At 48.6% G+C, this 16,283-nt stretch overlaps 1 protein-coding gene across 3 annotated transcripts in view; it reads left to right on the top strand.

Moving 5' to 3' along the window:
- FAM135B (family with sequence similarity 135 member B) overlaps nt 1-16,283 on the top strand; it is a 272,184-nt gene that overhangs the window by 164,173 nt on the left and 91,728 nt on the right. For all 3 annotated transcript variants that reach the window (XR_003521467.2, XM_027602323.2, XM_027602407.2), the window contains one exon: nt 13,337-13,476. Coding sequence is in view for 2 of the 3 variants with exons in the window: in XM_027602323.2 (XP_027458124.1) it covers nt 13,337-13,476 (140 nt within the window). In the remaining variant the exon portion in view is untranslated. The remainder of the gene's footprint in view (nt 1-13,336; nt 13,477-16,283) is intronic.

Raw genomic sequence — 16,283 nt, 5'->3', positions numbered from 1 at the left:
GTGGAGTAGAATGAAGTCCCTCCGTGGTCCAGGCGAGGGATGGGGAGAGTGTGCACAAATCCATTGGTGGCTGAGATGGAGCAAAGCGGGAGCGTTTGCTGCAGGGTTACATTTGGGAAGTGGAGGCAAATACGTCAAGGATGGCGCTCAGATTTCTGACTTACATGAGAGACCGGAACATAGAACCATTTAGTAAAATAAGGCGTCTTGGAAGGGAAACCAGCTTTTTAGCTTTTTTTTTTCTTTTTTGTTCTAGTGGCAATATAGAAAAGTTATTTTTTTAAAAAAGATTTTATTTATTTATTTTTAAAGATTTTATTTATTCATTTGAGATACAGAGCGCGCGAGAGATAGCATGAGGAAGGGGAGAGGGAGAAGCAGGCTCCTTGCTGAGCCAGGAGCCTGATGTGGGGCTTGATCCCAGGACGCTGGGATCATGACCTGAGCTGAAGGCAGATGCTTAACCACCTGGGCCACCCAGGCGCCCCTTAAAGATTTTATTTTTAAGTAATCTCTACACTCCCATGTGTGGGGCTCAAACTCACAAACCCAAGATCAAGAGTCTCATGCTCCACCAACCGAGCCAGCCAGGTGGCCTGGAAAAGTTATTTTTAAACAGGTTAAAGGTGTGGTGCCTTCAAAAATCCAAGCAGAAGGCTTCAGGTAATTAACTAAACGTGCAGATCTTGAACTTAGAGGAAAAGTCTGGGTTAGGGACATAAATTTCTTTGAGTGGCCATGTGTTATATTCCATTTTATGTACCGGACTCAGAATGCAAACAGGCAAACTTACTGCTCTCCTAGGGCTTCCATTCTGGTTGGAGGGAAAGGCCATCAATAAGCCTCCAATGGTATTATGTTTTGGAGTAAAATAAACCACAGGAAGGGAGGCAGGAAGCCCTGGAGGGGAGGGGTGTAGGCATCCCTGACTTTCAGAGAGGTGACTCTGCCGTGGAGACAGAGAAGGGCTACCAGAGTCAAGAATAAAACTAGTGGAGCTTTATTCCCAGAGGCCCAGGGAAGAGCGTATTTCAGGGATGAGGAGTAGACCGACATGGCAGGATCCTGCTGGGGATTGAGCCTGACGTGAGCTCACACTGTCCTTAAAATCTGAGCAGTGTGTAGAGTGCTCCCTTGGTGGTGGTCAAGGAACCAGGGGCCAGAAACCAGGTTTTTGTTTTTATTTTGTTTCGTTTTTTGTGGGGAGGAGGGAGGTTTGAAGAGTGAGCTGGGTAATGAAGAAGAGAGGCCACCAGTAGACGTCTGTTGGCTGAGCTCGTTGCTCCAGCAAGGAGGGAGATAGGGTAGTGGCCGGAGGGGCTTGGAGTTTTGACTTCTGTATGTATTTTATTTCTAATGAGAGAAAGTTGACTGCATTTAAAAACCATTGGGAAGGAACTAGTTGAGAAGAAGCTGAAGATGTAAATTAAGAAGAGAAAATAACTGAAACGGTCGTGAAAAGTTTACTTTTTCTCTGGCCCTATGCCAGATGCCGTGGCTGCTGAGATGAGCCACACAGCACGACTGAGCCCCAAGAAACTCACCCAGACGTGTAGACCTGCAATGCCAAGACGCTGGGTGGCCCCGAGGAGTGTGGAACCGTGTGTATGGTGGCCCGGCCTTGGGTGGGGCTGACTGCCCAGGATGTCCAGCTGACCCCTGTCCCTGGACCCCCAACAACTTACGCTGGCCAGTGGATAGCGGCCATGGTGCAAAAACAGCCGGCTTGCAGGATTGCCTCTGCGCCAAGGTGGAGACTGAAGACAAATGAGCGTGACTTAGCAGGCCATCTGGTGATTGAATCTAAAGCTGCAGTACTTGATTCTGAGGACATAGACCCAGGCATGCACTGATTTTGGAGCCAACTGGCTAAGCGTTGGCTGACACCCAGGCAGGTGCCGCTGTGACTTTCAGATGTTGGTTATAGAATTTGCTCAGACGCAAAGGCATTGAGCGATCCTTGGCAAGAGACCTTCAGTGCCCCAGCGAGTGTCAGGGCAGGGCGGGGAGGGGCAGGAGGAAGGGCCCTGGCCTCGGATGCTGGATTCTGGGTTTCACTGCTTGCTCTGCCCTTGAGCTGGATTCTCCATCTCCCTAAGCCTCCTGGTTTCTATGTGTGAAGTGAGTTTATAGAACTATGTGATGGTCTTTTAGCTATCAGCCCCCAGCTATCAGAATGTGTGGATTCTCAGACTTAGGATAGCGGCTCAGAGATGAAAAGGGAAAAGCTACTTTCCCTAGTGAGGACTCAGCCTTCCTTTGGGGGTAATCACGGTCCCCAGGCTAACCGTACCCTTATTTTGCTAGACTCCTATTGAGCATTTAGTTTATTCAAATACTCACCTACGTCACTGGGAAGACCCAAATGACCGGCCTATTGTCTATGCCTTCACATAGCTTGTAGAGGGTGGAGAAGCCGACCAGTATGTGGGTGGGGATAAAGTGATTCCAAGATGAATAAATAGAAGGTGGACCATATGGGGCACAACACTGGTGTAAGGACAGAAGGACAAAGTGGGGGTAGATGTGTGTTTTTAGTAACAATAACTACACCAGTCATTGTCTTATCTATCACAATGACCCTTTGGAAGAAGAGGGCCTCATGATTAGTTTACATGTGAAGAACATTAGGCTCAAGAGGGTATGTAATTTATAAGCGAATGGAGAGTCTGAACTTGAATACACATCAGATTTTGGAGCCTGGGCTGCTTGTAACTACAGTAAATGGGAACATCTCCATGAAGAGGTGACTTTTGAAAGGTCATTGAGACACAGGCAGGATTTTGAGATGAAGATGAGGCTTTCCGTTCATTAAGGGATATTAATCGTCTGCCATTTATGCCAAGCTCCTTGATAGATGCCAAGAGCCCAGTGGTGAGCGATGTACTCTGCAGGCTTAGAGGGACCTTCAGTCTAGTTACAGAAAACACCAAGAGCTATACCTCTGCACAATAGGTGTCCTTAAGCTAGTGCAAAATATTGCAGGGACAGAGGAGGGGCGATTATCCCTGCTGGGGCTCCGAGGGAAGAACTTCCAAAAAAGGGACAAAATAAGTAGGGCCTTCATGGATGGAAAGCAGAAAGCTAAGTGGGGAAAAAGTCTGAGGATAAAGAATATTCAAAAAATATTTCTAGGGGCGCCTGGGTGGCTCAGTCGGTTAAGCGTCCAAGTCTTGATTTGGGCTCAGATCATGATCTCGAGTTTGTGAGGTGGAGCCCTGTGTCAGGGTCCTCACTCAGCACAGAGTCTGCTAGAGATTCTCCACCTCCCTTTCCCTCTGCTCCTCACCCTGCTCACACACTCTCAGTACAAAAATAAAATCTTTATGTATTTATATACATACAAGTATCTACAGATATATAGATTTTATGTAAATTACCCACTTAGGACCTCGGAAAATTATCAGTAAACAGGTCTAATCAGGAAGAACTTGTATTTGGCATGGTGAAAGTCACTATGAGCTAATACCGCCTGACTAAAACACGTAATTAAGAAAGTGATTAGAACACTGAACAAGAATGTTCATTTATAGTGAACCATAGATACTCATTTCCATTGCCTGCTGGATATTCATGACCACTCTGTAATTAGAGATTATACTTCCATTTCACGGAAAGCAAAGGGATTCAAAGAACATCATGACCTTGTACTAAGGAAAGATGTAGACTCTAAACCAAGCTCTTCAGTGCCCCCCACCACGTCCCAGCAGCCTAAAGAAGCTCTCGGATGTTCCTCTCACTTTCTTGACATATCTATATAATTGACCAAACAAACTGTATTGATCATCTATGATAGGTTCGAAGTACAAGAGTTAACAGGTGATTCCACGGAGGAAATCATAACCTTTATTCAAGGAAACACAATGATGATGGTCTTTGTTAAGAATGGGGGCTGTCTTGAGTCTAAGTCCTGCACAGGCCCTGCATTTTCCATATGTGTGATGAGCGGTGTGTGTGTGTGTGTGTGTGTGTGTGTGTGTGTGTGTGTGTGTGTTGGGGGGAGCAGTGGATAGAAGGGTAGCATCTTCTGAATGCTAAGCGGTAAGAGGTGTTGAAGAGTAAACGTATGGGATCCAGAGGTGAGAACATCCACTCTAAGCTGCGGCAGTCAGAGAAAGCTTGCTCACGACAAGAGCGTCTGAAATAGGTCGGAAAGATGGAAAGGGATCAGCTCCTGCATCAGGCCCTCGGCTCCTATTCCCTGAAGCGTTGGTGCCAAATAAGGGGGTGGCTGTTCTATACAGTCCAGCTATGCCCGACACTGGTCCGATTGTGGGTGGGTGCTGGTGGGGGCAAGTGCAGAAGTGCAGATGGAGAAGGATCCCAGAACTTGGTCAGGGCATGTGGTAGCAACTCTTCTGTCCTGCGCTTGCTGCATGTGGAGTTAAAGGTCAATTACCGGGCTTGGCTGGGGCCAGGTCTGAGTCGGGGTGACCCATCGGGATCCAGGTCACTGGTTGATCTGGGACTACGGCAGGCAGGCCAGCAGGAGAGCCTGAGGGCCTCAAGAGATGGAGGAGGTCTGAGTTGGAGAGGGGAGTGCTGGCCCTGGAGTAATCCCCAAGTTCACACACGGACAGACTGTGCTTCTGTGGCATTTGGCACAGATGTCCCACGGCGGGAGAGGGAGCTGTTGGAGGGAAGGGGAATGTGCAGGAGCATCCGTGTCCCGGAGGACCAGCTCAGGCCCCTCTGGGCCGCCCCGGGGTTTAGAGGGAGGAAGTGAGGGATGAAGGATGTAGGCTGAGAACACAAGCCCTGGCTGCAGGAGCAGGTCTCAGCAAGGAGGGCTGGGCTGACCCGCACGTGCTGTAACGGTGCCTTGTTCATTTGAACTGGGGTTGGTACTCGGTCAGTGCTTCTGGTGTGCAGTTGTCTTAGTAGCCTCTGCCCTAAACTTTCCAACCACCCCACCCATTGGCTCGTTGGCCTGGCCCCTCCCCCAGATCCTCCCATTCCCTACAACCCATAAATCAAGGAGGTATGCCTGGCCCAGCAGATGGCCTGCAGGATCCCGCTCATCACTCTTGCTAGCATGGGTTCTGATTGGTGGGCCCCTGTGCTAACCTTACTCAGAATATCCTGCCCCCGCTCCCAGCTACAGGTACGGCCCAGGCGCATGCCCTACTGAGCAGGATGGAGGAATCCAGTAGGGGAAAAGTGAGGCAGAGGAGGACAGGGTCCAGGGGAGAATGTCCTGTGACTGAAAAGACTGAAAAGCTCATTCATGGCTTGGGGAAGGGCAGGGTTGGGGACAGCCCTTGGAGGCAGGAGGGGGCTGGGGCTGCTAATCTTTCTGGACTGGTCAGTCCTGGCTCAGCCCGGGGCAGTGGGGCTGGCCCTCCCTCTGAGGGACCTTCCATCTCTGTGGAAGGAGAAGGCGGAGTGACCACCTGCTCTCAGCTACTCAGCACTGACTCTGGGGGGCGGGGGGCTGCTGTTGTGGTAGCAAGGCACAGCTGCCTCCCACGTCCTGTGGCTTCTCGTGAAGGCCGAGGTCACCGTGGGCTGGGGAATGGCTCTGTGCTCCTTGCAACATACTGGGGACCATGACTGGGCCTGGGCGTGGTCGCTGCCGCTCCCACAAATATTGGATTAGCTGCAATTGTGGCTCTTCTTCGTTCTCCTTGGGAAGCATATGGCCAAGGCAGATGGCTCAGAAAAGTCTGAATCACATAAAGAGGGCTCTTTGTCACCCATTTGCTGTCTCCTAATGACTTACTAACAGAACGGGTTTCAGGATGAGAAGACGGGGCCTTATACCCTTCTCAGAAAACCCCACGTTGTGCCTTTCAGGCGTACTTAGCGCCTGCTGTTTGCAGGGGGGCGTGGATCGGTGTGGGTGCCAGGCCATCATGAGGACACAGCAGGAAACAGAGCCAGCCTCGGGAGCTAGCTGTTCGAGCTGAGGTTCAGCTCACTTCCACAAATGTTTATTAAATGCCGCTGCCAAATTCTCAGGGATTGGCTCACTTGGAGCTTTTGGCAGCCGTGCATTCTATAAATATTTGCCCGGCCGGGACACGGCACGAAGCACCGGCTGTGCTCGGCCCTCACCTTGACTGCAGCGTCCACACTGATCATTTAGGACCAGTGAATTTAGATTTTATTCTGAGTGCCGCGAGGGGTGATGATGCCCGGTTTATATTTTACATTAACAGACTCAAGCATGGTAATAGTAGAAGCATGCTCAATATTGAGAGAAAATCCTAAAATGACATAGAAAGGATTAGATTAATCAGAACCACGTTTTGAATGTGAATGTGCAGGATTCGCAGATGATTGGCTAAGGGGGTGAGGGAGAAGCATTGTCCTACTGTGGGTAAGAGACTGGGAGAGAAGCACGTTTTGGAAACAAGAGTAGAGGTTCTGTCTTGGGCATGTAAGTTTAGGGTGTGTAACGGACATCAAAGCAATAATGGCACAGGGCAGAGGGATGGTGTGCACCCACGCGGGAGAGAGTGGGATATAAAATGTTGGAAGTGGCTAGGGTCCCCTGGGGAGAGAGAAGAGCCCATAAAGGAGAAAAGACGTGGGTCCAAGATCCTGATGGGGGTCTACAGTGCAGAGAGGCGGGAGGTGCAGGAGGAAGCATCCCATGGGATCGAGGGGGAAGCGAGATGGCCAAGCAATAAAGACCCATAATTATTGTTATTTTTCCTCCGAACATTGAGGCTGGGGGAGTTAAAATTCACCCCAAACCTCCCAACTAGAAAGCAGGGAGATTCTCCATGCTCCTCCATCCTTGCAAGCAATACCCGCTGCTCTGGTCCAAGGCTGCTCTCTCCCCAGAGCTGAGGGGCACTTGAGGATTTCCGTTGCACTTCCCCCGAGAGTTTCACTTGTAGCTGGTGGAATTCTGTTGTGGGTCCTTTTTACAGTCACATCGGCGACACACTGCTGTCCACGGAGCCGCACCTGTGACATGTTACCCCCATGTGCCGGGTGCTCCCACAAGTCATCTTGTTCAACACCTCCAGCCCTAGAACGGGAGTTCTCTCTCATCCCCAGTTCACAGGGGAGGAAACTGAGGCTCACACCCGGGTAAGTTCCTTGTTCACAGGAACACAGTAGACAAATGCCAGAGCCCCGGGCAAACGCGTGGTGTTTCACTCAGATCCATTTCTTGTTCTTGCAAAAGCGGGAGGCTGTGTACTGGACTCTGCCATTGACATGCACATGGAAGGGCCTGAGTTGGCTGGGTGGTTAGGACAGAACTGCAGGAAGCCCGGTGGGTCACTGGAGTCTATTAGAGGCGGCATGCTGGCCTTTTACATTTGAGATTACATAGCCGTGCATGTTATTGGCTAGCAGAGTATTATCAAGTGCTGTCCTTACCGGGCTCCCTCTAATAGGTAGGTCGCCATGGTTATAATTAAGTAATTAAGCCTGCTCAGTGTAGATGGGAGAAGGCTCACTGCTGAATTGCAGCGGCAGCCCTTGTTCATTTTCAGTAGGTTAAATGGTGTTTTTTTTCTGCGTTCTTTGGTTTAGTTTCTATAAACATGAATTTCTGCCAGGCCATGGTATCTGCTGCGTAACTTGATTCTTCATGCGGAGGAGGCTAGGAGTCCAATATCTCGGGTGTTGGAACTATTGCTGGCATTCAGAAACTTCTGAGCACCGCCCCCTTCACCCTGCACTCGTTAGTAATGACATCATGGGTGGATTCCATGAATATCCGAGTAACTATAGTATGCACAGCCCAATGTTCCATCATTCTAGGACATCACCTCTTCTGCAAAACGGAAGTGGTAGGGTAGGGAGTCCAGCGAGGAGAGAACGAAGTTGGAAATGTTGGAGTAAATGTTGGAGAACATTCCTTGTCATTGTTGTACCATCACCAGCGACTGGTGTTATGTACACCATATTGCCTGTGTGGTTGTTTAGTTAAATAACACATGAGTGAATAAGCAAACTTAGGACAAAAGAATGCAACAAAAGCACAAGATTTGGAGTCCCCGATGTACCATCTACTATATTTGGTGCTGAGGATGTAACTAAACTGCTGTGACCTGAGCTTCCTTGTGAGTAAAATGAAGACTCTCATATCTAAGGTCAAGTGAGATAAGGGATATAACGTAGCTAGAACTCAAACCAATCCCAGGCCAGCGTCTATGGAGCAATCCACAATGGGTGAACAATTTTGGTATTTATTATACCTTACAGAGAAGTGATGTTTCCAAACCATGTAGTTAATAAATAACAACGTCTGTTCTCAAACCCAGTTGGTTGTACCTAACTCACCACCTCAGTTCAAATTGGTTGAATAGGCCATATAAGATGTTGCAAATAATGCAGTGTATCTGGAGAGATGCGAAATGCATTCAGACAAGATGTCTGTGGAAATGAACAACAAAGGGATTACCCATTCCCTGCTCCATGGACAGATGTGCAAGATGGATACACCCCAAAAGGAACTCAGATTGTCCATTTCTGAATTCCACTGTCTTGCATAGGACCTGACACATAGCAGATGATTAATAAGAATTCAATGAATACGTGAACATGTTTTATAGCAAAAAACATGAAAACATATTAATCTGAGATTATGGGTAAGGCAGAAACTCATATCCTTGTTCATTAAAGCAACATATTAATATTCCATGGGCATCCCATATTTTAAGTAGAAAGCAAGGAAAATGTTTGTATTTTTTCAAATGGCAACACAAATGACAACTAAAATATAGCCTTTTATTGTCACCAATATGATGTGCTTCAAAAATTGAAGGTACAAGTGCATTCACATCTCTTCAGACATTTCACAGAAGTGCTTTTGTATCTGAATGTTCTGTTAGCAGAAATGCTTCTCCCATCTCACATTGGCTGAGGAGTTCCAGGCTTACACGATGAAGTGGGATCCTGTTCTGAGAGCCAGGCTAGGAAGGAACTGGGTCTGATCAATCTCTTGCTACTGGGGCTTCTCATGGGATACGGGTGTTCTGTTGAAGGGGGTTCTTTAGAGTGCCAAGAAGCTTGTAGCCTCAATGGTGAGCTCCTTGGTGGTCCAGGTGTCTGCATAGGGCTCGGGGTCCCTGCCTCAGGACTTCCGATGATCACTTTTTAGGTGACATTCACGTGTTCAGCCATTGCTATTCAGAGCACAACCTTTGTGACAAGTTAGATGGATCCACAGAACTTTCCAGCTCGTAATGGGACCAAGCCAACCCTTCTACTCATGAATCCTTGGGCCATTGTGAACATCCAGGGTCATCATCCTCGAGTCCAGCTTTCCTCAAGCTACCATTATTTCCAGGAAAGGGTGGTGCCTTAGCCATTCAATATGTTAACACCTCTTTGGTTGGGGAAAGTCTGTCCCAGTCGAGTGGGTCTGCCCACTTCCAAACTCCAGAGAGACTCATCAATGCCTTGGCTGTGTGCTCCCAGGGGTTATACTTCCCCTGTGTGGATTGTTTTACTTGTACTCTTGCGACAAGGGTTTCCAAGGAAACTAGCAGCTTTGGTGGAATCACAGAGGGCCATGTCATACTTCTCTAAGCTTGACAATGAGTGTTCCCTGGTCCTACCAGCCAGAAAACACTTAAGTGAAATGGTAAGTCACTCTGGTCACTCTCTAGAGAAACAGTGCACCCTGGGATCATGACCTGAACCGAAGGTAGATGCTTAACCTACTGAGCCACCCAGGTGCCCTACCACCCCTTTCTAAAAGATTTTATTTATTAGAGACTGAGCAAGAGAGCGAGAGAGAGAGAGAGAGAGCGAGAGAGCAAGAAAGGAAGTCCTGTGTTAAATTATAGGAAAGCCAAGGTCCTGACCTTGAGTTGCTCTTAATCTAACTTGGCTTTTCCACTTCTATGAGCTCCGACATGTTGGAGGATTCTCACATTGGAATATGGGCTCCATTTGAAGAAATTCAGTGACAGCTTCTCAGCATCTTTGGCCAACACTCCACATCTCACCCAGCTGTCTCCAGGCCTGAAGGGCTGGAAGGAGTCTCCCAGAGTTTTGACTGTTGAGTACAAACCTGATCCTCCGGGGAGCTCCTATGTGCAGGCAGAGCCATTGCCATGTTCTTGGAATTGGAGTGGGATTCATTCCACAAATAAATGCCCATGAGTGTGTTGCAGGCTTGCACTCTGGGGCAGAGGGTCCATGTCAGATGAACAGCACCTACATTCTGTGATCTACGGTCACAGAGGCCCCTGGGGCTGGTGAAGGCTCCTAGCGGAGGGAAGGTCATCCTCCAGGTTGTAGACATTTAGAGATAATGTAGATATGCAGATTGTTGATATCACTCATTTGTGGGTGGGGGGGGGGGTAGGGGGAGGGAACTCAGCAGAACCTAAAAGTTTTTTTTACCCTTGCCTTCTGGCCTGAAATTCCAGATTAAGCTGTTTGGAACTCACTCCTTGATTGGTGGGAGCCATGGAGGAGTCCCTCTGCCTCTGCGCTGTTCTCTTTCCCCTGCTCCTTGCCTCTCCTTTTCTTTTCTATTCCTTCTTCTTTCTTCTCCTCCCTTCTTTCCACTACCTCGTTTGCCCTTAAAGTTCCAGCTGTCCTTTCAGATACTTATGCGTGGTACAACCCTGGCACACACGGAAGCAGACATATTTGGGGAGACTCTAGTCTACACCTTCTCCTTGGACCACTTGAGTAGAAATCCGGTTACCAGACAAGTAAAAGCATTCTAAAGAGATGTGGCTCTTCAGCCCGCAGCTAAGTAAGGGCAGCATCCCGAATATCCCCAAGGTCTTTAAGGGTGGAGAGAGCATGCACATTCCCCAACGCTGGGTGCCCAGTGCCTGGTGCATACAAGGAGGGTGAGCTGGAGTAAGTGCTTTCTCTTTGCCAAGGAGGGCTCCATAAAATGAGCCGGAGAGCCAGTACCAGAAATTCCAGGAAGAGGCCTTGCCAAGGAGAGGAAAGTCACATTTCCTGCAGAATGTCAGGAAGAGGGAGCCAAGATAATGGGCAGGGTATCAGAGTGTGCGTTGTCGTTGTCGAGGAAAGAACCCCAGTGGGAACGAAGGAGACAGGCACTGTCTCAGTGATGCCTACAGTCCCAGACGGTGGCCGTGATCAGTGAGCCTTCCCTTGTAAGAAGACTCCTGTTTTATGCCCTACTTAATAGTGATAAGAAAATGACACAGGAAGTCCCATAGGGCATAAGAAATGCCTCATCCTGGGCCTAATGGGGGCACTTTGGGATTTGGTGATCTGTAAATATCATTGAGTCCTATGGTCTGGTTTGTCAATCTTCTCAAAGTCAAAGGAGTTTAATCTGCCGTAGAAATGTGGCCAGTGGGCAGTGCCTGGGTGGCTAAGTCGGTTAAACACCCAACTCTTGATGTTAGCTCAGGTCATGATCTTGGGGTCATGAGATCGAACCGCAGGTCAGTCTCCGTGGTCAGTGGGGAGTCTGCTCGAGATTGTCTCTCTTTCTCTGACCCTCCCCCTGCTCACATGCATGCTCTCTCTCTCTCTAAAATAAATTTTAAAAAAATCTTTAAAAAAATGTGGCCAGTGGAACTGTATTCAACAGAAAATGCTCAAACTTTTTTCTAAGCATAATTAGAGTCATCCTACTGCATATTGCACACCCAGTATGTGCCTGGTCTTAGGATCTTGATTTATTTTATGCTCCTTATGTCTATACGGATCCCAGGAGGTCAGGGTGGATATGCCCATTTTTCATGTGGAAAGCTTTGGTTACAAGGGGTGATGTCACTTGCCCAAAAAGGCTGGTGATTGAACTGTTGTGCTGGTTGTCCCTCCTGGTACTAGACGGCTCAGTGCTGCTCTGACCTTCAGAGTCTTTACCCCATCCATCCTCTGCCATGGTGTCGGGCTGGCTGATAGATCAACTAGGCCTTGACAGTGATAGAGAGAGGGCTGGTGCAGCAAATAAAAACAGAGAGGCATTTGCACACAAGGATCACTTCTATTTAAAAGCCACATCACTTTGAATCCAGAGGGTCTAAATAGGCCTGCATTAGCCTGGCAATTCTGTTTCCTTCATGACGAAGTGCAAATTAGAGCAGGCACATCTGAGCAGCCTTGGTAATGACCTGGGATTTTACATGTTTTTCTTCCCTCTGCGGAAGCTGCAAGGCAAGTGTTGGCTTGCACGTCACTCTGCACTGGGGGCTGAGAGTGACCCTTTCTTCCTGTTTCCCTGGGATTCTTCAAGCCATCTGAGGACAATGCACACTGCACTTGAGCTGTTTTTCTTTGCTGGTTGCGCTGATTTTTTTCCTGTTATTTTCTGGGCTTTCTTTGCAAACATGCTATTTCATTCTTTCTGTAGTGATTTATAGGGGACCTACATTTTGCTAGGAGATGGGTGCATTTTAGTCAATCACCTGAGACTTCTTGGTTGTTAAATAGATAGATGTGATGATGAAGCCACACGATGCCTCATCACATAACAAATACCAAGACTCCTGCCTCTTTTCCTTTGAGCCACGCTCTCTTCATCTGTAGTAAAATCTTCCTTAGCAGTTTCCCAGAAGGATTAAGGAAAAGAAGCGTACATGAAAGCATGTTGGAAGGTGTAAAGTACCACATGGCCGGTCATTTTATGAATAGGTAATCATTGCCTTATATTAGAGAAATATTAGCCTTATTTATTTGAGAATGTTTTTATATTTTCCTTAGGGTGCAGTTCATGTGTTAAGTGGTTCTGAGAAATCCACCTGTTTGCTTTCCATAACTCTGGTCAGCGGATGCAGTCAAGGCTCTCGTCATCATCAGATAGATGTGTCTTCCTGAAGTTGAACTCGACTTACAGACAAAATTTAGGGATTAGGGTGTATATAGAATGCTTTGGAAGATACTAAGTCGAACAAGTTCCTTAGAAAACTTGATGTCTAATGCCATTAGAATCCATTTAACCAAAAACTCAAGACAGAGTGTTTTCCGCATCATACATGTTATGTGAATGACATTTTCGGGAGAGAGATTCTATGGGCACTAGGAAGTCCTTGGAGAAGGAAAATAAGTTTCTATCCTTATTTCCCTGTTCTCTTCCCTCCTGATTTCAGGAGAGGAGGATTATGGAAGGACTCACAGAGGAGGGGACATGTGAGCAGGTGAGCAATTTAGCAGACACCAATTTCTAGCTGAGGAGCACTACATGACAAGATCAGATCGTGTGGTGTGTAAGGGATCCATAAGTTTCTTCCAAGATGCCAGCCCCGTTCCCTCAACAGCAGTCTTTATAGGACGGGATGCCATTCTTCTGTGGTTTTAATCTTTGGACACCACAGTGCATTTGGGGGCCATGACCTTCCTTGAGCTGGACTGACAGCAGAGGAGGCTGCAGGGACAGGGCAGGCCTGGAGTTCATGGGCACCTACTGGTTCTTGTTTTGCAGACAGCAGCAACCTGCACTCAGCCTGCACCCATGAGAACGCCGTGCACAGCCGGGTCTTTCAGATCTTATACAGGAACGAAGAGGTCCCCATAAATGACGCCGTCATCTTCCGGGCTCATTTGCTCTTAGATGGAGAAAGGGTAAGTCATGCAATCTGCTACCAGCCACAAGTGCTTTTGTATCTGTTGCTGGGTAAATGGTAAGTGAAGGAGAAGCCAGAGATTTGCTCTAAAGCCCGGCAGGGATTCATGACTTTAGAGAACCCACGCACTTACTTATTTATTCTTTTTTGTACTCATTCTTTCATTCATGTGCTTCCCCCTGCCATGTTCCGAGCAGTTTCCATTAGCTACCTGACTGATGCTTTTATTCCTTCTTCATGTACCCGTTTGCTCATCAGTTCTGGGGCTCCATCAAGCAGTCAGTCAGCAGACACCTACTGGGTATTTGCTTTGTGCAAGGCTCTGTGTTGGGGACAGAGCTGCAGAAGGAGGCAGGAACTCTACCCTCGAGGGATTGGGAATTCAGCAGGAACACAGGTATAGAAAGCACCCCCTGGTGGGTGACGTGCACGGTGCTGGCTGCATTTACAAAATAAACAAAGGGCCCCAAGGATGGAGAGATGAGCTCTGTGGGGGACATCGATGGTTCCACCAAGGAGCTGGCTTTGAGACACACCAACTAAGAGTCCCTCAGATGAAGAGAAATAGAAATGGCACCCTATGCATGAGGAAAAGCCCATAAACCTTGGGGACCTCATTCCATTTGTGGGAAACCTGATCAAAAATTCTCTTTTCCTCAGATGAACACATTTCAAAGGAATATCTGAAGTCTAGGCCTTGCTCACACTTGTCCAGTCCCACCTCCAATCCCCATCACCACAGCCCGGCTGCTCATTTCCTGCTAGAATACCTTCAACGATGTGGAAGTGTAGTCCCATTTTAGGAAAGTCAGATTAGAGGCAGGTCCCCCACTCCCATTCCCTGAGTGGTGCGTGGAACGGCTCCCGCTGGCCAGGTGACTTCTTCCTCTTCTCGTGCCTCGGGGCTTTCCCTCCACGTCTTTCATGGTCTAGGTGGTAACCAGGTTCCACTGTGTGGCTGGAAGTGAAGAACTCATTCTTCATTCATCAATCCGTCCATCCATCAGAGATTTATTGAGTACTGACTAGCACCTGCTATGGGCTAAAGATAGAACAAAAAAATATCCCTGGTGTCTTGGAGCTTATATTTTACCATTAGATCAGTACATCACAGGGAAGTCAAATAAACAAATCCTGTACATCCTACCCTTGAGCCTCGCACTGCTAATGCTCAGCTTACTCGTCTATAAGATGCGCCCACAAGGGCGCAAGAGTGGGAGCTGGTACCCGCCACCCCTGTTGGAGGTCCTGTGAGGCTACCTCGACCTGACATGGAAGAGAACGCATGGCAGGCCCACTCGGCAAGACCTCGGCTGCTTCATGAATGCCCAGAGCTCAGCTCCTAGACAACCTTCTCACCGGGTGGAGCTTATTCCCTGGAAGACAAGGGACAGGCAGGAGAGGCCTCCCTGAGAAGTCAACATCGAGCTGAGACCCCAATGCCGAGCAGCCAGGCATGCCAGGAGCTCAGGGAGACAGCATCCATGGGGGAGCGCACGGCAAGGACAAAGGCCCTGAGGTGGGAATGAGGTTGATGTGTCCCAGCAAAAGCGATAAACCTAAGGTGACTTGCACAGTGAGTGGAGGGAAGGAGCAGGAGGTGAAGCTGGAGAGGTAGGTGGGGCCAGACTTGTGTTGCAGGCCACGGGAGGGAAGGCAGAGATTATTCTTGGGTGATAGGGAGCCATTGATTTGGTCAGAAAGGTGGAAGGGCACGATTTTGCCCCTCACCCCCACCCAGTCTGTGCGCTTCTCAGCGCTGGGGTCTCCTCTGTCTATGTTTGCAACACCAACGCCTGCCAAGGTACTCCGCTGGAGACCCCCGGCTAGTGTGAGCAGATGACTTCGTTGGCAAAGGAACAAACTGAATTTTGAAGCTGCAGCCCTTTCAGGGGCTTTGTAACCCCTCTCTTTCCAAACAGAAATGAATATCCCCAGTGTGCTAGCCTCCAGTTACCCTGAGCCCCGTCTTCCTTGTGCCATCACAGTGACCATGAACACTTTATCTGTAATTGAAATCGAAGAGACCCAAACAGCTGCTATGAGCTGTGCCCACTGTCTCCTGATGGCTGGCGCATCGCCCCCCTCTCTACCTTCCCCCACCTGCTTTGGACCCCGTTGCTGATTGCAGGCATGGCTCAATAGTATCCATACCTCAGTAGTATCTTTACTGTACCTTACCTGGGTTCGGCTTGTGAGAGGCGTAGCAGTGATTGAAGGAAGGGAGGAGAGTGGAGCCAGAGTATTCACTCCCCAGGCTCCTTCCATGCTGGCTCAGGGAGGGCTGCTTGTCCAGTGTGCCGGAGCCTGGCTTGTGAGAGCCAAAGGGACACGTCTCTTTCCACCTCCCCATTCAGCGATGTCACATGGGTAGCTGGAAATCAGTTGTGGTGGAAATATTTGCACCAGAGAAATCGGCAGTGCTGCAAATCAGAGTTTTTAATTTTCCTTCTGAGAGCCGCTTGTTAAGCATTTAGCCACAGTCTCAGCTCAGGTGAGGGGGCCACTCCACGTAGCTTTCTCTCCAGTTCTGATAACCATTCCCTCAGCCTTTGTTTCCTGGTCCAGGGTGGCCTGGACATCCTGCGGTGACCAGCCCTGATGCGTGGCCCTCATCTGTGGCTTTCCATAAACCCTCCCCTCACCCTTGTGAATCATCCCTTTCCCGAACTGCACACATTCTTCATTTTGAGTGCATCATCTGCTTCCTTCTTGGGCCCAGTTTAGGAAGAGAGCGCTGAGGTTATTTTGAGTGTTAAGGAATTCCAAATTAGGCTGTGCGCTCACACTTGGCTCATCCAGTTG

The sequence above is a fragment of the Zalophus californianus genome, chromosome 4 (genome assembly GCF_009762305.2).
Source record: "Zalophus californianus isolate mZalCal1 chromosome 4, mZalCal1.pri.v2, whole genome shotgun sequence".
NCBI classification, from domain to species: Eukaryota; Metazoa; Chordata; class Mammalia; order Carnivora; family Otariidae; genus Zalophus; species Zalophus californianus.
This window is presented reverse-complemented; position numbering and strand designations above follow the sequence as displayed.